Source organism: Phodopus roborovskii, unplaced genomic scaffold (assembly GCF_943737965.1).
Source record: "Phodopus roborovskii unplaced genomic scaffold, PHOROB, whole genome shotgun sequence".
In the NCBI taxonomy this organism is placed as follows: domain Eukaryota; kingdom Metazoa; phylum Chordata; class Mammalia; order Rodentia; family Cricetidae; genus Phodopus; species Phodopus roborovskii.
The window spans coordinates 18204403-18225160 of NW_026126482.1; the positions used below are offsets into that span (position 1 = coordinate 18204403).

At 45.5% G+C, this 20758-nt stretch overlaps 1 protein-coding gene across 1 annotated transcript; it reads right to left on the reverse strand.

The window, feature by feature from the left end:
- Positions 1-1018: 1018 nt before the first annotated feature.
- Positions 1019-20324, reverse strand: Cd83 (CD83 molecule). Its single transcript, XM_051194375.1, has 5 exons — positions 20038-20324; positions 19826-19947; positions 6084-6288; positions 4192-4298; positions 1019-2597 (listed from the first exon to the last, which is right to left on the reverse strand). Exons 1-5 carry the CDS (start codon positions 20072-20074, stop codon positions 2469-2471), a joined length of 600 nt encoding a protein of 199 aa, XP_051050332.1. The 5' UTR covers positions 20075-20324; the 3' UTR covers positions 1019-2468.
- Positions 20325-20758: the final 434 nt, after the last annotated feature.

Below are 20758 nucleotides of genomic sequence, written 5' to 3' on the forward strand. Positions count from 1 at the left end.
TGGGGGGTGGAGCCATGGGCGGAAGTGACCTGTGGAAGGAAGTCAGAGGGAGAGCCAGAAAAAGCTCTCTTGCTGGCGTGACTCGGACAGGAGAGGATCCGGTTGACTTTCCTGGTGTTCATCTGTCTAGGTTGTAAGTTATTTCTCCCTGAATAAACATCTGTTCGGCCTATTTGTTTATCCTGATCCTTATTTAACCACGTTAGAAGGCAACATGCAAAACCCAATAAATCAATTTATTCCTTCTAATTAAACAAGCTTGTCAAAAGTTTGTGGACACTGGCATTTCTTCTACTCCCCTTTCCTACTTTCTTGTTCTTCTACCTAAACACTGCTAGACACTTTTGCCCTTCCATGGACTCCCTCAGTTAATCTTCCAAATGTATCTAGCAAACAAATCAACGTTCTTACTCTGAATCCTGGCTGAGGTGGCACAGCTTCAGACAGATAAGAGATCTGAGTTCCTAGACGTGACACTAAGTTGTCTGGTGCATTTGCAAAGCATTTGACAATGGACTTGAATCCATTCAAAGTGATTCTTCAGCTTTGACAAACACTTTGCAGGTATTCATCTTCATGAAGCCTCTCACCCACGATGTTTTTACAGCCACCACAAGCACATTGTATAGAACTTTCCAGACAGCTTAGGGCTTAGGTGTCTATTTGAAAACCTCGAATAAAACCCCATGAATCCCAAGATCAGTGCCCCTGACTTCACACATTAAGAAGTAGAGTCTCTCTTTGGATTCTCCCCACTATGGTCACATAGGTGGCCAAGCTGACCATGTACTAGCTGGTAGGGAAGCAACTCCACGATGGATCTGGTAGACTTTGGAAGAAGGAGTGCCATGTCACAGAGGTCTGAAGCCATATGTCCTTGTCCTCCACCCCTACCCCAGATCAGGAAATCAGTCAGTCCTTTACCTCTACCATTTCTGCATTCTTATTCCCCAATCAGCATTCAAGCTTCCATTTAAAGTCTGAATTGTTTTAAAGATAGAAGAGAAGAACACTGCTCTTCACATGCACACCTTTAATAGCATGAAAGTGGTGAGTAGAGGTAAACACTTGGTCAGTTCAACATTGCTTTTCACTCTCATGTCAGTGCAGGTGATGCACACACCATTAAAGGGACAAAATATCTTTGGGAAGCAAATGAGGAAGGGAACAAGTTCATTAAAGAAATGTAACATCTGAGAACTCCCTCCTGCCATGGCTCAGAGGCTCCCGTAGGTCCGTATCTTCAAGAACTTGGGACCGGTCCTTCAAGAACAAAACACAGAGCCAGTCTCTCCATGTCTCAGGAAGAGTTCTCACAGCAGACATGCTTTATAGTAACATCTCTCTGTATCCTTCTTTCTTTGGATGGGTTGGGAGGGTGAGACATGATAGGCATTCTCTCAGCTCCAGAACACTAGGATATCAGCAAGATAATCAGCCCAGCGGGGCTGCCACTGTGTACAGTATCCTCAACTTTCCCAAAGTATTTTTCACATCCATTTTTTGTCAACCCAAACAAAAACTATCTGATTTACAATCCAGAAAGTGAAAACCACAAGTGACTCAGCCAGGATCCTACAGACAGGTTTGGACAATTGTGGCCAGACTTCAGGTAGCACAGTCCGTGGTCCTCCCTTCCCAGCAGGACATTGTACAGTGCTTCTAGCTTGTTGTCCCTATTCTGAGGGACACTCTCCATATTCACTAATACTGCCTGTCAGGTAGCAATGCTATCTAACCAGACAACCATCTTTTAAAAAAAAAAAAAAAAGATACATTCTTCTTTGAAAAACATGAAAATTCTTCTTTGACAAGTACATGTAGATTAAAAAAATAAACGTGGCACCCCTCTGTATTGCCGCTTTATGGATGTCTTTTCTAGATGAAAAGGTCCCTGCTGAGGAACAGTTCATTGACCCCTCATTTCTATGTACACATAATACTCCTTACTAATAGCAGGACCTTCGCACTGGGAAATTATTTGCTAAATATTTCCCACTGGCTCACAGCTTGGCCTGTCAATTTCTGCCAGATGTGAGACATCTGGACTAGTGCAACAAAACAGGACAAATTCAAAGAGATGTATCCCAGATGTAGAAGAGGACAGCTGTCCTCGGGAGTCTGTCACAGGGCCAGCTCAGAGTGTTCAAATTTCCCATGACCCTGCTCCACCTGCATCTCACCATAGCTTTTATATGACTGAAAAGCATTCAAGAGGTTGACCAGATAGCCATATGAAACGCTAAGCTGACAGCCATAAAGAAGCAGTGATGGCCCCATGCTTCATGATCATGTGATGGTGCTCAAGACCCTGTGGCAGGGAGTAGTGTGGAACCCACTGTCAGGTGAAGGACTTCAAAGGAAGGTTGCCATCTGAGGGTGGGGCTTGTTCTTCTCGTGTCTGGGCAGCATTCAGGTACACTGATCTGACGTGCCTTTGGCTTTGTAAAACCCAGCAGAGACCCTACTCATACTGTTTCTGTCTTGGGAAGGGTCACTGGCCCCGAATGCTTGCTTGGGGAGGTGACTGGAAGAAAAGCTTGTTCCGTACCAGGTTTAGAAATATCTGGAAAAATACTCTGTAGTCGTGCAAACTTCTGTAAAAAGCAAAATGAAAAGATTTGAGGAATGAGTTATTGGGAAAACTTGGTAACTGTCACACTACCCCCCCCCCAAGAGCTGTCTGGATACCTCATCTTGGAAATACCCATTATATCTACCACCCCTCATTCTTTACAAGCTATAAGTATCATACCACTTCCCCGATGTTTCCAAATCTCATCAGGAGACTCACTGATTCCCACCTGCCATGCTCTCTAGCCCCTACTGTCACACAATGTGGAAAGCCAGTACCTGTGGTAGCAGATAGCTGCCAACAAGAAACCAAAGGCGACCATCATAATTGTACTGACCATCCTAGTTACCTTCTTATGAACAAACAACCTTACTGACCAAACTGCGAGCTCTAGGAACCTGGGGGACATAGCACCCATTTCTCCCATTTCTATCCCATGCAGTGGTCGGCAGAATGCTCTGTACACAGGAGAGTTTCATGGGAAGTCTTTTGTTTTATTTGTATATATTTGCTTTTTATTTCTAAACTATTTCAAATGAAGTCCCTATTTGATTTGAAGCAGATTTATGAAAGACTCTAAATTTAATGAATAGTACCACCAAAAATACATTTGCCTTAAAAAGCCTTTTCAGATTAATTGATGTAATCTTTCTTTAAGAAGTTGTTAACATTCAGAAAAATCTTAGTATGTTACTCAACAATTCATTTCAAAGTCATGAATATCTCAAAAATATACTTTTTCACCTTTGCCTGATTATGAAACACCAGTATTTCATTTTGTTCTTTAAAAAGAAAACTGGTGACTTAAATTTTTATTCATATGTAATAATTTTATATAGTTATGGGATATGATGCAATGTTTGTTGATTGCTCTTTAAAATAGAAATCAGAAACATTATTTACACAGTAGGAGGGACAGAGAGCTAAATACAAAGACAAGTAGGTGACAAGAGCAGCCTTGGGATGGATGGCTCTAGGATGAGTCTATCCTGGTCCCCATACACCCAGCCCTTCTGGTGGCCTGAAGACATACGTCAGAGTCTTCAATAGCCCTGCTCCCTGAGGGCCATGGTCAGTCCAGTGAACAACCAGGGAAAAAATGGGCTTAAGGGCTTCCAGCTGGATCCTATGACCAATATGCTAAGGGGCATGTCAAGAATGCCCAAGTACTTGAAGTCACCCCCCCTCCCTATCCAGAGGATGCCTTAGCATCCTGACTCCTTAGGAGTAAATCTTAAAAAGCATGGGAAGTGCCAAACTATAAGTAGATCCACTAAGAGAAAACAGGCTCATGGCAGTGTGACCAAAGGGGATGACCCAACACCGCAGGATGGCGACCACACTGTGACCACAAGTCCTTCGGGTCTTCGTGGGACTCTTCAGACTCTCCTACACAGCCCTATCGGTGTCACCTGCGCTACCTCGCAGGCCTTACACAAGGCTCCAAGTGACTCCATAAACCAAAAGCAGGCTGGAGGAATCCCAGTGCGCTGGCCAGTGTGGAGGCCTCAAGTGTCCAGCCTTCAGAGGGTAAACTTTCAGTGAACCACACTGTCTGCAAAACCTACAGGAATCAGCAGGACCCTGGGGACCACGTCACAGCAAGAGGTACTTACGCAAGTGAAAATGATGAGTGTCAGGTAGAAAATGACCAGAGAGAAGAGCAGCACAGCTTCAGCCCTGTACTTCCTGAAAGGGGACTCTGCGGCTTCCTTGGGGCATCCTTAAGAAAGAAAAGGAACCCGTGAAGACATCAAAGGACTATCCTACCCTGCCCGGCTCCTGCTTCCTCTGGTCCCATCCCCACCCTTGGGAAAGACCAGTTGTGGAGGCAGTGACAGCACTCTTAAGGGGTTGCTGTCCCATTGCTCTGGCTGTATGCCAAGGGATGGGTGGTATGTTTGCTGAGCTTCCAGGGCCAAAAACTACCATAATGCCTTGTGACTAGGTGAACTCTTAGGTAAGTGACCTTAACTTAAGAGTCAGACTAGAAAATGAGGCTGGGAATCTGCCTGTTCTTGTCCAAGAGCTTTGTTTTATCTGTCTTCTTGAGGCAGGGTATCATGTGGCCCAGGTTGGCCTTGAACTCATCATGCAAAAGAGATGACTCAGAATTCCTTGATCCCCCTGCCTCCACCTTCTAAGAACCTGGATTATCGGCATTGCTACCATCCCCAGTTTTATTGGTACCTAGGGTTTCCCACATACTAGCTGAGCATTCTACCATGCCTAGCCCCTGAGCTGTGTTCTTAGAGCAGGCCAGCAGCATAGGGTGAGAGGACCAGCTCCTTCAGGATGTTTGATGCTGTGGCTGTGGCACTAGATGATAACAGAGGGGAAGCCCCAGCCGGGAACAACCTGGGAAAAGGGACATGTCCCACTCAGACACTAGCTGATGTGTGGCTTGTGCTACAGTGATGTTGCCAATGGGCTTGGCTCACTGCCTGGGTAGGGGCAGACAGTAAGCAGATGATTCCAAGAAATTGTTCCCTTGAGTCTTACGGAATTGAGATTAGATTCAAAATTGCAATGCAGTGGGCTAGGAATAGATTCTCACGAGGGTCTATAACTCAACAGAAAAGGATGAGAGACATTATTTTAGGGATCCCTAAGAATGATTGAGTATCCTGTCTACCTCAGGCACCACACGTAGCATCCTGGTGTGATATGTCATTAAATTTAACAACAAACTCAGCATACAGATGTCATTGGCCCCGTTTGAGAGATGAGGCTTAGATTAAAACAGTGACGAAACAAGCCACACCCTGGTGTCACTGTTAACATTTGAGCCAGATCTAAGCAATTCACTCCAGTCTGACCCTTAACTTGGAGGCAATGCTGTGTTGGGAGAGAAGAGGGAAGGTAACCAGCTATGCTCTTCACTTCCTCTCTGTCCCTCCTAACTCCCCATTGTATGCCATTCTCATTCCTTATCCTTAGATACTTGCTGAGGGCCTACTGTGCACTGAGAAAAAAAAGCACAGAACAGAGAATTGCTTGTCCCTGGGAAGATGTACATTTAGCTAATCCACACATTGCGAGGCAAGTGTACAATGTATCACCAAGACCAGCGAACCAGGGCGGAAGGCTGGATATTGAAAAGGGTATAAGGTTGCGTGTGTGCACACTCACACATGCACAGCAAGCAGTGAGCAAAGTGCAGACACTGACTGGCCCTTTCCAAAGCAGTCATGCCTTGTGATCGGACGATTACTATCTTAGTCCTAATAGCTTTCAAATACATGGCACAAGATTATAACTGTTGTGCAAAACCAGGGCCCTATAGGCAATGTGTTTGTCATTTCCGGCCTCATTTCTCCCTGCAAATGTTGGGCAAAAGTCAATGCATAGCTTAAGCCACATAGAGAAAAACTCATGTTCTTCAGAGGAATTCACTCCCAGCCACATATGTTTTCCTACGCTGCAGGGCCAGATTCTGGAAGAGGAGAGACTTCGGGGCCCACAGAAAGCACACCCCAGCCTGTGAGAAGAAGCAAGGTGAGCTCACCTGTCACTTTCAAAATCACAGTGCCACTGAAGTTTCGCCGCCCTCCAAGCTCCTGCAGGGCACACCTGTAGGTGCCAGAGCTGCAGACCGTAGTGTTTTGGATCGTCAAGGAGTAAGACTTTGTCCTGGACACCTCCGATGAGTTGGATGAGTTGTTTTGCCTGCTCTGGAGGAGCTCCATCCTCTGATTGCCACCCTCTGAGAGCTGCGAAGAAGCAACCAGAGTCAGACTTAACTGCCAGGCAGGATGGTCTCACAACTTGTTACCACGAAACCATCAAGCAAGATGTGGTGACTTTCTTCTTTCTTTTTCCTTCATACCTGTGAATTCAGGGAAGAGAATCTACAGAAAATGCTCTAAGGCTGTTTGCTTTGAAATAAGACCAGAACTCGTTTTGTGACCGGAACACCAGTAACCCAAACATCTTCCCTGCAGGGGGGAGCGAGGGCACCCTGTGCATCACTCCAGGTTGGATTTTGCTCCTGTTCTCTCTTAAGTGTTCTTTTGTGTTTTGTATTTTGTTTGTTTCAGAGGCTAACTCATCCACTACCTGGTTCTTAATCTTGGATGCCAGTCTGCTTCTTAAAACATTTCCTAAATCTGTTTAAAAAACAAAAACCCTGCCAGACAACTCAACTAAACCCAAGGCACAGATGAGTGACAGCCCCTGTTAGCAAGCACCTTCGATGTTTAAGGGCACAAATGACATAGTAACTGACATCTCTCTTCTAAGACAGCAAGATGCTGAGGAGAATGGCACGAGGAGGGTTTTGTTTTGTTTGTTTGTTTTTTGTTTTTGTGCTTGTTTTTGCATGAGGAGGCCTTATGAGTAGTATCAAACTACATAGGAAGACAATGACAAGTCATCCTGATGGGCTAGATGCCCAAGCTAGCCAAGCAACTTAATTTATTAAAATGTATTGTTTTAGTGTTTTGTTTTTTAAACTTTTTATTTATTATGTAAAAAACATTCTGCCTCCATGTATGCCTGCATGCCAGAAGGCGGCACTAGATCTCATTACGGATGGCTGTGAGCTACAATGTGGTTGCTGGGAATTGAACTCAGGACCTCTGGAAGAGCAGCCAGTGCTCTTAACCTCTGAGCCATCTCTCCAGCCCCTAACCTATATTGTTAAATTATTTTTAATTTCTCTTGAGCTAATTTGGAGATTCAGTTACTGGTTGTTTTCAGCATCTTCTACTTAGAAGTGTGACGCACACCACATTCAATATCTGCTCTCTTTCCCATACATCTCTTAGTGTGTATGTGTTTGCGCATGCATACATACACATGTTCATGTATGCAGAAGCCTGAGGACAGCCTCTGCTGCATTGCTCAGGTGAAATCCACTTTGTTTTTTGAGACAGGGTCTCTCACTGGCCGGACACTTTTCCATGCGGGCTAGCTTGCCTGGCCAGTGAGTCCCAGACCTGACTACAGCATTGAGACTACAAACATGCCCCTCTACACACAGCTTCTTACTGTGGGTTCTGTGAATCAAACTCAGGTCCTCATGCTTATGAGTCCTGAACATGTTTCTCACCTGCACCTCCACCTAAATGGCTTTAGGCACATCCAAACTTTTAATACCATAGCACACTATTTACAAGGTTCACACTCAGAGAAATGTGCAATTCATTTTTTTTAAAAGAAACACCAAAAACATCTCGTAATATTTTAAATAAATTTACTATTTTGCTCTAAGGCCACATTTATAGCTATTCTGAGCCACATGTGTCCTTCAGGCAACAGGTTGGACACGCCTTAACTAAAAAGCTTCTAAAACAGATTTTCAGTAACAACAGTAAAACAGGATATTGTTTTCCGTGATGGCAGGAAATTAGCATCCCTAAACAGCCTGAACTGCCCTTTGCTGCTTGGCTGGGGACCAGTAGGAAGCCCTGGGACAAGTGACACCTCTATTATAAGAGCACCCAAGAGTCATCTCAGAAAAGGGGTCACATTACCAGACTTCTCTATGTCAGCAGCTGCAAATAGTGAATGTGGAGCATTCTGCAATTCCTCAGTGTTCAGAGGGGACTCTGGGAGGGAACTAGATAACCAAGAGGTTGGGAGTCACTCTGTGAAATAGAAGTGCACATGCTCACTTATGTGTGTGTGCATGCTCTCTCTCTCTCTCTCTCTGGGGCAATGGAGCCAAGCACTGCACAACAAGGTCATCCGCTTAGGCTCCAGTTTTCAGTGTGCCTGTGGAGTGGGCTACAGAGCCATCTGCTGGCAGATTTGTGTTCACTCCCAGAAACACACAGAAAAGGCTCTTAGGCTGTCTGCAGACAGAAACCCCATCTTTTGGCAGCCCTTCCCATTTTCAAAAGTTCCTTACTAAATGATCAAGAATCTCCAGGTGAAAGCTAAAACCAGGGGCTTTTGGAGGTCCAGTAATACAGCAACACTGGGGCAGAGGACTTGGTTCAGCCAGCAAAGTGCTTGCTGCCCAAGCATGAGGTCCTGAGTTCAATTCTCAGCTCTGACATTAAAACAACTTGGTGTGGTAAGCACATGTCAATAATCCCCATGCTGGGCCAGTAGAGACAGGAGGATTCCTGAGACTTGAGAGCCAGTCAGTCTAGTCAAACTGGGGAGTTCCTGGTTCAATGGAAGACCCTGTCTCAAAAAATAAGGCCGGTGGTGATTGAGTGACACCTAACAATGACTCCTAGTCTCCACACTCATGTGTACATGTGCACACACATACACAGGGACATGCTTAAACACAAAACAATGAAAGGAGGCAGCTAAAGAGCCCTCAGAGAAACAGAGAGCATCCAAAGGACTCAAGAAGGACAGGTAGAGCCAGCTCCCTGTAGCTTGTGACTTTCTCCACCCCTGACTGCCCAGCAATGTAAACCTCTGTCAGCTGCCACATAAGATCAGCCTGGGCTGATTAACCCACCTCAGTCTTTGCACAGCCCTGATCAATGCTTCATCTATCTCTCTTTTTTTTTTTTTTCTAAATCAATCCTCAGTGGCAAATATGACTGCAAGAGGCACTTAGCAATGGCCTGCCTCTGTGTTCCTCCCAGGGAGCTCTTTTCCATGAAGAGGACCCCACACTCCCATGAGAAAGTCAAGATCAAAACCAACGACCCTCCCTGGAGCTGCTATATAATCCACGATGCCTGTTCTGAATAAGCTAGCTGTTGGGACTTGAGAAGCAGGCTGATGGTGGAGATCAGAGATGCTTGGCAGTGGCCTTCTATCAGTCTGCAAAGGAACTCATCTTGCTGAACAACAAGGCAGCTCCAACAGCAAGGAGTACACTTTGTGGTCAGATTTCTATGGGCTTCCGGAACAATTCTAGCGATTCCATTGCAGATGTTAGTAGGTACACAAAAGTCAGGTAAGATAGCAGAAATGAAGGGAGATGCAGAACAAAGTTGTCCACACACTAGCCTGCCAAATTCTACCTTGCTGAGTCATCACAGCCATCAGCCAAATTATAGCCAAATACCTCTGCTCTCACAGGTCTCCTCCAAACCAGTGCCACAGAGCTAGCATAACCAAGAAGTCTTGCCAAAGGAGTGGCAGCACTCTGCTTGATAAGTAACCACAATGATGTTGCATCTTATCCATGGCAATCTGTCCGAGATCCTTAGTGGGTATATGAAATCACAGGTAGAACTGAGACTGAGTATGGAAAGGCACAATGGTTTTTTCCTGTACATACCCACACAGGACATTTTGGTTTCTAACACAGGTGTGGGTTTTCTGTGCACATTTTCTGCCTGCAAAATTAATACCGTTTCTATCTCCGTTTCTATCTCGCTGAAGCATTTGGGACACACTGTGACCAAGGCTTTTACAGACAACTGAATGAGTAAGCATTTCTTTTCCTGTCTTCAAAATATCAGGATAAAGGCTACATTGTTACCACAGACCCCAGCAATCCCAGCATGAGGAGCTTGGGTTTTCCTCTTAGTAAGTCATCTGTTCCCTTATAGGAAGCACTTTATAGTTTTTCTTTGGCATACCCAAACTGCTACTAGCATCACTACTCTTGTGCTTTGGGCCCTTACTAATTAAACTGGAAGACTTGAACGCAAGCAACCTGATACTAAGTGTATCTGATGGCCACGAAGACTACTCAGTATCTAGTGGAAAGTAGCTATACTATGTGGCTGAGCTGAATAGAAGGTGATTCACATCCCAGACAGGACAAGGTGTGAGGGTTTTACCATGCTATTCGGAATAGCAAACAATGTAAAACGAGACTTGTTCATTTCCGGCATGTTTCGTTTAAAATTTCTATACTATGGTTGGCCACAGGTCATTGAGATGGGAAAAGGTGAAGTCATGGGTAAGAGGGACACAATGGTCAAAGTGCACCTGGAAATACAGTTCTCTCCTGGTTTCACGCTTGAGGTATGTGCAATGTCTGTTTCCCTTTCTTATGTCGTCTAAGATATAACTATCCAAAATGGGGGTAGACCTGTCTTTTCATGTGACTTAGTCTGAGAAGCACAGGCTCTCCCACTACCGTAAAAGTTGCAGCCATTTGTGTGTGTACTCCATGCTCAAAACCCAGAGTGTAGCACTATGGTTGCCCAGGAAATCCCTTATGTAAAACTTCAAATGATTCTCAAAAGACCAGTGGCTAGGCATATGTCATTGGGCCGTGTCAAATGATCCAGCTGTGGCTGAAGCAACACTGGGGGCTGAAAGAGATGATCCAGAGGGAGGAGAAAGGTAGAGTCGAGGATGGATTGGCCCCCGCTTTGCTTCCTGAGTTCTTATGAGCATTGGAGCTGGCTCAAAATCAGGCACTGGCAAGAGCAGCTTTTTAAACATTCCAAGTCTAAAAGCGTTTCATTGCTTCTCTGCAAAAGCATGTAGGAAATAGTAATTTATAACAAAAGGAACCCTCCGATTCATTCATAGGCAAGGATAATTGACGGGAACTGTTTAATGCACGCTCCATGATGCTAATATTGCCGTACAGCATGTGAAAGCACAACATAATTTGAGCAAATTAATTTCTCAAAACGCTCATTCCAATGCTGTTTTAAATACCCACACTCTGTGGTTTAACTTTTATGCTGACAACTGAACTTCTTTTTATTGAATTAGAAAACAAAACAACAAGAAAGAATGTGGCATCCTGTTTTCAGAAAATCTAAGGACTTTGATTTTTCTTAAGACTTCCAATTTGAATAAATGGCCGAAATATCATATTCTTCCTCTGAGACAGAGAGTTGACCTTAAGGAAGCCAGAAGGCCTAAATTAAACTGAGGTTTCCCTTTAATTTGCTGAACATAACATCAAGCAAACACAAGTACTAATTTTAAAAGCATGTGAATTAAATAAAAATTTTAAATAAAGGATAGACAAATTTGATTGAATACAAACTAAATAAATAATACTGGAGTGGAACCTGTATTTCAACTAAGAACTACCAAGGCAAATGTGTTTTTGTTTTGTTTTGTTTTTTAAACAAATGTATGTAGTTGTATTCAAATATAAGACAATTAATCAGACCTGGTAGGACAGCCTGTGATCCCAGCTACTCAGAAGGCTGAGACAGGAGGACTGAAAGTTCAAGGCCAGCTTAGCCAACTTAGAGGCCTTGTCTCAAAATAGAGAGCATACAGAGGGCTTGGAGGCTTGAGGAATGCACAGAGGACAAAGCGCTTGCTGTGTGAGTGTGAAGCTATGAATTCAGATCCCCAACCTCCATGTAAAACCCAGGCATGCCGGGAACACCAGGTACAGGAGTGCAGAGGCAGGTGAGTGGGCCCCAGGACTCCCTGGCCAACAGGTCTAGCCGAAATAGCGAGCTCCAGGTTCAGCGAAGGCACTTGTCACAAGAAAATAAGGTGTATGGAGACCAAGGAAGGCATCCTAACCCCAGGCTCTAGGCTCCACAAACATAGTAACGGATGCATGAATATGCACACACAACACACATAGACACAACACACACATTCACAACACACACACACCACACTTACTCCATATGAACTTCCTACACATGCCCAAATATGACTGTAAAGACAACATGACCATTCCTACAGCAAACAAGGAGTTTTGGTCACAAACTCGAGGTCTGAGTTCATCAGGTATTAGATCCACTAAAAATGTGACCAAAGCTTGATGTAAAGATAGGTTTCCTTTGAAAGAAAAAGGAACACAGAACTTAAACATTTGCCTTTCTGCATTGATAAACCACACTGAAAGAGGGAGACTTCAAGTGTTTAAAGGTGTCATTACATTAATCTGATGTGTCCCAAGCACACTGAAACAGCTTTTTGTTAATTGCATTTCTTGTGCACTAACATTCATGTACTTTGGTTTTAACTCAATTGAAGTGCTAATATAAGCCCCATTCATCATAAAAACAGCTCTTTATAATGTGCAAAACAGTTTGGCTCTGAGGTTGATGTCATAATGAGGGTAAAATGTATGAGCATTAATGTCGCGGTTTTTTTCTGAGTGTAGTTTTATTAGAAAAATGATATTCTACTTTGAAATGTACTGAGTCGTACAGACAGAGTCTGATTTACGGCTGTTAACAAGAGTAATGAGAATGGCAGAGGTGGCCTAATTAAGAGCATTGGCTTTGGAGTAGGGTGGAGTGGGAGCCATTCCCAGGCTGCTACCAACCCTCCTGCTTTTGGCCGATGAGCAGGTTAGTTTGTATCCATTGGACCCAGGAGTAAGTGACCACGTCTTACAGAAACAGTGTGAAGATATTTATGATGTTGCATACATACCTTAAGTATGGTCCTAATCATATGGAAAGCCCTAAAGATGTTATTTTTAAATACATAGCTAAGGCTTCATTCAGCATGCTCAAAATCGTTCATTGCACACAGGAAGGATCCAGAATACACATTTTAATAAATGAATGAGTTTGAGAAATAGTGAGAATCTGACAAGCATGTTAGCTTCCAAATCAGGAAGCCTCTGCATTAGCTAATCAGGTCATTTGCAGTCAGTGACTCCATCTATGAATTTTGTTCCCTTGTCTAGAAGGAATATATTATAAAAGTCAAGTGACAAACACTTTGAGGCACAGTGGAGTTGGAAGACATAAAGGTGGAAGCTGTCATTATAGCTGATGGGTTTCCCCTCCATCCAGGCTCTCCTTCCTTCCAGTTCATCCTTCTTGGCTGCTTTCTGGTAAAAATTATCCTACAAGTCTCAATTCACTGCTCTAGAGAGAGATCTTATGTTCTCATGTGGTGTGCATGTGAGGGGTGTGTGTGTGTGTGTGTGTGTGTGTGTGTGTTTGTGCAGTGTGTGGCTCAGTGACCTTTCCTCTTTGGGCACCATCCAGTCTTCTCTGTTTGTTTTTCACTACAGACTCTCTTGCTGGCCTGAGGCTCTTTTGGTTGGCTAGGCTGGCTGGCCACTCAGCTCCAGGGATCTACACCACCACACCCTACTTTTTTTTCACTGGTCCTGGAGATCAGATCCAGCTCTTCATTGTTTCCACAGCAAGCATTTCACTGACTAAAGCACCTCTCCAGCCCTCTACAAAGAAATGTGTTAGTTGACCATCATATCTCATAAACACCATAGCATTCTGATTCTCTCAAGTATCATCTAAGAAAGTGGAAAAGTCTTCTGAAGCTGGGGCATGGATGGCAATGTTTTGATCCTTTTTTATTCTCATCAGCCATCCTGAGGTTGGCATCTTGTGGTACCTACTGGACTCTAAGGTCATATCCTTCATGGAACCACAAGAACCCCTTGAGTCTAGAGGAAGTCTATTTGACTCTGGCCTGACATCCATGACCTCAGAGACAAGTTGTGACTAGAAGCCACTGCAATCATAGGCACTTAAGAATAGTCAGATACTTGTCCTATTAGAAGAAAAACCTAATCAGAAAAATGCTGTTTGGGGGAAAATATGCAAGTGTGTTTATCATCTACTATTTCCCTGCCAGGAAGAAGCTACCAATACAATCAATGTAAAGACTGGGAAAGAGGAGAGATGGAATGCCACCAGGCCTGGGGAATATTCACAAACCTCTAAGCCCAGCTTTTCTTAAAAAAAAGGAACTATGTTGGCTTATATATGATGGAAATGTTAGAAATAAAATAAAAAAATCTAATACATCATAGATAAGCTGACATAGTTCCTTTTCTTTAAGATAGAATCACAATTCCTTGTACAGAAAGTCTTAACTGACAAGGACACAGACCACTACATAAGAGAAAGCATGTAGGGAACTTTGCTCATGTGGCCCCAGCTTCTGGAACAGTTCTAGGGGCTTCTTTTCTCAAAGCCTGGCACTACAGAACTGACACAGAAAGTCTGGACCATGGTGACTGAAGACAGCTTGTGGCCACCAACATCTTCCCTTTCCAGAAGTTCTTCTCCAACTGGACCTATAAACCTCTCCAAACACTGGCTCAGATTAGAACATGCAGGTGACTCTGGTGCCACAAGAAACTGTCATGTGATGTTACCAACACCCTGGTCTTCCAAGTCAGTACTGGTTCCACCTGGCACACACAGGAATTTACCCAGTGCATCTCCATGAAAAAACAAAAACAACACACAGACACACTCACTTGCACATACTCACATCTCACACACACACACTGAACACACACACACTCACTCACATGCACTCACACACACTTGCACACACTCACATCACACTCTCTCTCTCTCTCTCTCTCTCTCTCTCTCTCTCTCTCTCACACACACACACACACACACACACACCTTTAGAATCATTGCTGAAGTAGCCAGAAAGGCTATGGAAGCAGATTTAGCCTTTTTAAGGTAATGAATTTGATTTTAGTCCTGTTTACGTCACTGAGACCTCCTGCAAACTTCCCCCTTTTCCATGCAGTGACACAACTAAGAATAAACCCAGGAAACCCAGATCTCATGTGACTCAGGTTCCCCCTTTGTGGAAAGCATGTATTTTTTTGTTGGTGTTTCTCTTCAGCCCTCTTCCTACCCTTCAAAAGACGTGAACAATGCCATGTCCAGCCATGTTCGGCCATGTCCAAGACCTCAATGAGCCTCCATTCTAGTCTTTCTCCATCCTCTCTGAGGAAGCCTCATCCTTCCTTGACCACACAGAAATGGTGATGGAGAAAATCCAAAGAGACAAAGATGTGATCTAACCTTCAATGAGCTAACCTGATGGGAATTTCAGTGCATAAAAGATCACAGGTTCCCAAAGATTTATTTTCTAGGATGAGTTACATTCTTTCCATCACTGTGAGGTTTATATGGCATCATTCTCTGTGCTGAAACTCCTTCAGTAGCTCACCACTGCTGAGATAGCATGCTATGGATCCACTACCACTTGGCATTAGAGTCCTTCACGTTCTGCCTCCGTCCTATGTCCCAGCATCATCTCTGCTGTATCATTTTCCTTTCTGGATCACTAGTTACCTCACTTGGACCAAAGATGCTATGTGCTACACTTCTATGCCCTTGCTTTAAGATGCTACTATGGAAATGTTTGCTTTGTCTCTGAGTATGGGTATGGGTGTATATACGTGTGTGTTCATGTGTGTGGACATCAGATGTCCATGTCCTCCTCTATCATCCTCCACTTTGTCAAGACAGGGTCTCTCAAAAAACTCATGGATTTGACCAGGTTCCCTGGTTAATGAGCTTTGGGGACCCCCCTGTCTCTGGCCATCTGCACTGGTGTTACAGACCCTAGCCATCAAAGCTGCTTTTTTCACATGGGTGATGGTGTTGTAACGTAGCCACTTTATTGGCTGAGCCATCATCTCTATGTTGATTTTGGGAGAGCTATCATCAGGCAGACCCAGGACTTGGCACATACTTGTGTTACAATAATGGCAAGACACCCAAAGGCCAACTTTATGTCTTTCACAGTTTGAACTAAAAGTGATTTCTGCAAGGCAAAGAGGGCACATGCCAATGGGGACAGCAGTATTTTTCTTAGAGTATAGATTCTTCCAAATTTAATATAGAAATGTTTTCTCTTCTCCAGAAAACACATTCTTAGATTGCCTCTAAGAATCAAGAAAACTCATCAAGTGGTACCTATTAACTCACGGCCCCCTGACATAGCTTCAATTCTGACCCCTCTGCTCTTTCCAGAGGCCTTGCCCTTAGAGCTCAGCACTGCAGCCTAGGGAGTCAAGGCCAATATAATATAGTGGTGTGGTGCCTAGCCTTGTGCAGTCAGATGGCTTGATTTCCAGCAGTGCCCCCAACATGAGTGTCAGAAACAGAACCCTGCACTGAGTCAGACCATCCACCACCTACCCTAGCCAAGGCTTCCCCAACCCCTAAAGTCAAGTGTGGCCCATTCTCTGAAATCACGGTCTCACTTCCCCTTTCTCCCTTCCTTTGACAATCATCCAAATAGAGCCTGTCTTGTGACGCATGGCTGTCCCCACCCCCACAGCATCACCCAGAGGCCACATCAGATATCCCCTTTCACTTTGCCTCACTGTAGGTTGTCAGAGCTCCTAGCATGATCCAGGATGGCTCTGTGTCTGCAGAGTAAATGACTCCTCCCTGTTCGCAGAGACGGACACCAACCATGAACAAAGCTGTTTGCCTGGAGCTGTGTCCTCTCTTCAAACCTACTGCAGCTCCACGGAAGCAAGCACAGACACAGAGACACTGGGTGAAGTACAGACACAGCCCCCTCATACAGAGCTCTGCTGAAACCACAGTGTAAACAAATGCCATGGTCAACAGCAAAAGAATGGGATCAAAGCATATTTCCCTGTGTTCTCAAACTACCTCCTCCCACCCAAGCTGCAATCCATCAGAACTTTCAAAACAAACTTGAGCTACAGTCCCAATGGACATAACTTATTCATTTTTCTATTCCCTCTCCATCTTCCATTCTACTTTAAAAGGTAGGGAAAGAAGGCATCTTCAGGGGTTCATTTAGGAGGACACTGGGCCACAGAAGGGAAAACTGTGCTAGAGGACACTGGGTTGGTACTGCCTGCATTTGGCCTTTGATCTTCTGTGTGTGTCTCTGTTAAACCCCTCCGGCCTCCCCATCACCACATCTTAGAAACAAAGCCTGACACAGCCCGGTCCATCAGTGTTAATACAGATACTAATTGAATTCCATCTGCTTAGAGTTTTTGGTAAAAGACAAAAGATATTTTTAAGGCATGCTTGCAGGAGTTCTTTCTTACGCACAAGGCATCAGTGTCAACTGGCTAGTGGCAGGATGTTCTATGGGACCCCAGGACTAACTGGTAAATGGAGTTTTAAACCATGTGTCGTAACCACCATTGTGATAGGCCAGCAGGCCTGCAAGAGTGTGGTTCAGTGTGGCAGACAGTGAAACTTCACTTCAAGGGGGCTCTGCTTCCCTCACACTGATCCCACACACAAGGGTACTTCATCCACAAAGTGCCTTTCAGTATCTCACTGGTGGCCTTCTTTCTAGAACTCTCTATCCATTTTTGTCAGACAAGCAACAGCAATGCAAATCTATTAATTGGGGGGCTGGAAAATAACAAATATGATGGATGGGACTCGTCTAAAAGCCCTGGAAGAAATAATACATGCCGATTTCAAGGTACTTGGTTAGTGGGTCGGCATTGTACGGTTCCTCTAGCCGCCAAGCCCATGGAGAGGGGATGAGAATAGACAGATACCTATTCCTTTTATCATCACAGCTTCATTCATATTAAGCAATCACTGTAACACACACACACACACACACACACACACACACACACACACACACAGCTTTTTTTTTTCTAGAAAGAATTTTTAAGAGACCTTCAGGCCAGACCTTGCAAGAACCATGTCCAATAAACAAGCACATACATTACAGAGTTACATCATCTGCCGACATCCAAGGAGAGGTCAAAGGCTAATTGCCATGATTTACTGAATCATTCCAAACGACCCTGGGCGAGAAGATTTAACTTGACAACTGTTTGAACTTCACAGTCTGAAATTTCATCTACTTGTTTCATGAGTACTTTTTAATTACTCCCCCGGGGATATTAATGATGCTTTCTTTCTTTAATTACAGTCTGGGAGGGATCGTGGTTTCATGTTTGCTTCCTCCTTGAGATGGCTAAGTCCACTGTCTGGCTGACTCGGAGACCCTTTGCTTTTCTTTACCCAAAGTAATTAAAGTAGAGAGTCAGGTGTCAAGACAGTCTACCAACCCAAGATGTGGGATCTGACAGTTTGGGTCAAAGCCCACGTATTTTGCTCCCCCAGGCCTCTGTCTCTTCATCCAGAAGTAGAAACAGGCATAGTTCTGGTCTCCTAAGCCCACACTGTTTCAGTAGACAGAGGTAGATAATATATGTAAATATTTATTCCTACAGTCTAGCATATGGTGAGTCCTCAAATATTGTTTTTACAATATCTTTAAAGTGCTATTGTTTTGACTACTCCAACGATTTGGACTCGTGTTCTCTGAGCGCACAGTGAAGAAAAGAGAAACAAAGAAGTGATAGGAACCCCCCCACTCACTCACCTCCTCCCCCCACACACTGTCCTGTAATGTTCTATACCGCAGTGTGCTGAGGTCTCCATGGTGCCACCTCCCTCATGGTGGCAGCTTAGATTCGGTAACAGGGTGGACACTGGGAGCTGGGCAGAGTGAAGGAAACACTGGTATAGTCCTTGTCCTTGGAGACTTGACAATCCATTTGGCTAACTAGTTTTGGTTTTGTTTAATGCTTGGGGTTTCAAACCCAAGACCCTTTGCATGCTAAGCAAGCACTGTTCCCCAGAGCTACCACCCTCTAGCCCAGACAGTTGGCTAAAGTGGTTAAACACCACACACACACACACACACATACACACACACACACACACACACACACGCCCCTCCTATGCTGCCTTGCATGTTTAAACACACATCCATGCTGCAAGCTCTTGTAGCATCTTTCACAGTGGAAAGAAGGTGGCCCTGTGCTTTGTGGAAACTGAGAACAAGACAGAGGCTTCCCCCGGGATTTAATTAATTTGCCTTAAAATGGAGGTGGCCTGCCTCGGAAGCTCACTTAAAGAAGGGGTGCAAAGGCCAGCTCTATTAAATTACAGCAGCTGGGTTTTAAAATACCACAGGAATTACAATTTTGGAGTCCTGAGATCTCGCTGAAAGGGAATCTTTTAAGTGTCGTTCCTTGTGCAACTCAATTTCCCACCACAGGGGCAGAGAAGCATTGGCTCCTGTTTGGGCCTCGGACTGCAGTACATTCCTATGGAAATCCTTATTCATGGCTGGACCCCTCAGGGACTGCCAGAGAAAGCAGAAAGGGGTTGGAGAGGATGTGAGCCAATGGCAAGCCTTAGCTACAAGAGAAAACCTCTCCTAACTCCCTTCTAGCCAAGGTCCCTTGAGACCCTTTTTGAGACCTTCCTCTCAAATGTTCCTCCCCCTCTGCATTTTGAAGGTGTCATGGTCACAAGGCACACGAAGTCAGGAGTCTGGGGACATGCTTGCTGCCCCATGTCCAAATCTAGGCCCCATGTTGCTTTCTCTGTAGCCTTTTGGCTGCGCCCACAGGTGCCCTGCAGCACGGACCCAATCCCTTGCGAACCTCTGTTGGGATCATTCACGCCAAGGCGCCTTTGATTCTGATCTTCCAGGAACTAATATAAGGGAGCTCGGGTTCTGGGTGCGGATGCAGATGCAGCCCGGTGGGAGAAGGTGGGGGTATCAGAATAGATGGAATCGCCAGCTCCGGGGCCCCAAGAGACTCTATCCCTTGGCTGGCTGCTTCCGCTGTCCCCGCAAGAAACCCGCTCAGACCGCGGCCATGCTTACCTTGGCCCAGGACACCTTGTACGAGAGCTGTGGGTCCCAGGGCGCTGTGCATGGCAGGTCCGCCGTCTCAGAGCAAGCCACCGTCACCTCCCGCATCGCCATCGCGGGCGCCAGGCTGCAAGCTGCAAGAGAGAGGGAGAGATAGAGCGGCGTAAGCCAGGCCACCAAGCCGGGGTCGCAGGCAGCGTGGGGCGACCGGCTAAGGGCCATACCGCAGCCGAGGAGCAGGAGCTGGAGGCCTTGCGACATGGCTGGAGCGCTGCGCCACCGTCCAGGCCGCCCTCCTGGGCGCGCGCCGCGTTCTTGTACCCGCGCTCGGGACTTCCCCGCGCGCCGGCCCCGGGGACTCCCCAGCCGGAGGAGGCGGGTGGCCCGGTCCCCGCCCCGCGCACGCGTCCCCAAGTCCGCGTCGCTGCTGCGGCTGGCCAGCGACGACAAGCAGTTTCGCGGAACGGTCCCGCGCCCTGCGGCTTCGGAAGCTGCTATGGCACGCGAGACATCGGTTCGATGACCCTCAAACCCAAGCGGGGAACCAGGCCATCGGGCGGGTCATGCAGGTTCAGAGAGGGTGGGCAGCTTCCTCTGGAGCCCGAGACTGTGGCGACATTGCTGTTCTCCAGATTTTGTGATAGGGACAGGCACTCTAGACTTCCAGAGAAGTGGCCTATGCCTGCAGTCCTTGGCTCCCTGCCTTCTCTCCCGGTTATCGTTTGGCCTTGTTTACATTGTTTGAACAAAGGAGATCTTTTTTATACTAAAGCATTAATTTACATGCATGCTCATAAGTATTATAAATAACAACGTCTAAAAGAAGATTGAGTCCATCACCATAGCACCCGCCCTCCAAGGCTCAGGGACCATGGGGAAAAGGGGCGGGAGCGGGGGCGGGAGCGGTGGGGGGGGGTAGGGGAAAGATTTTAAGAGATGACCCTG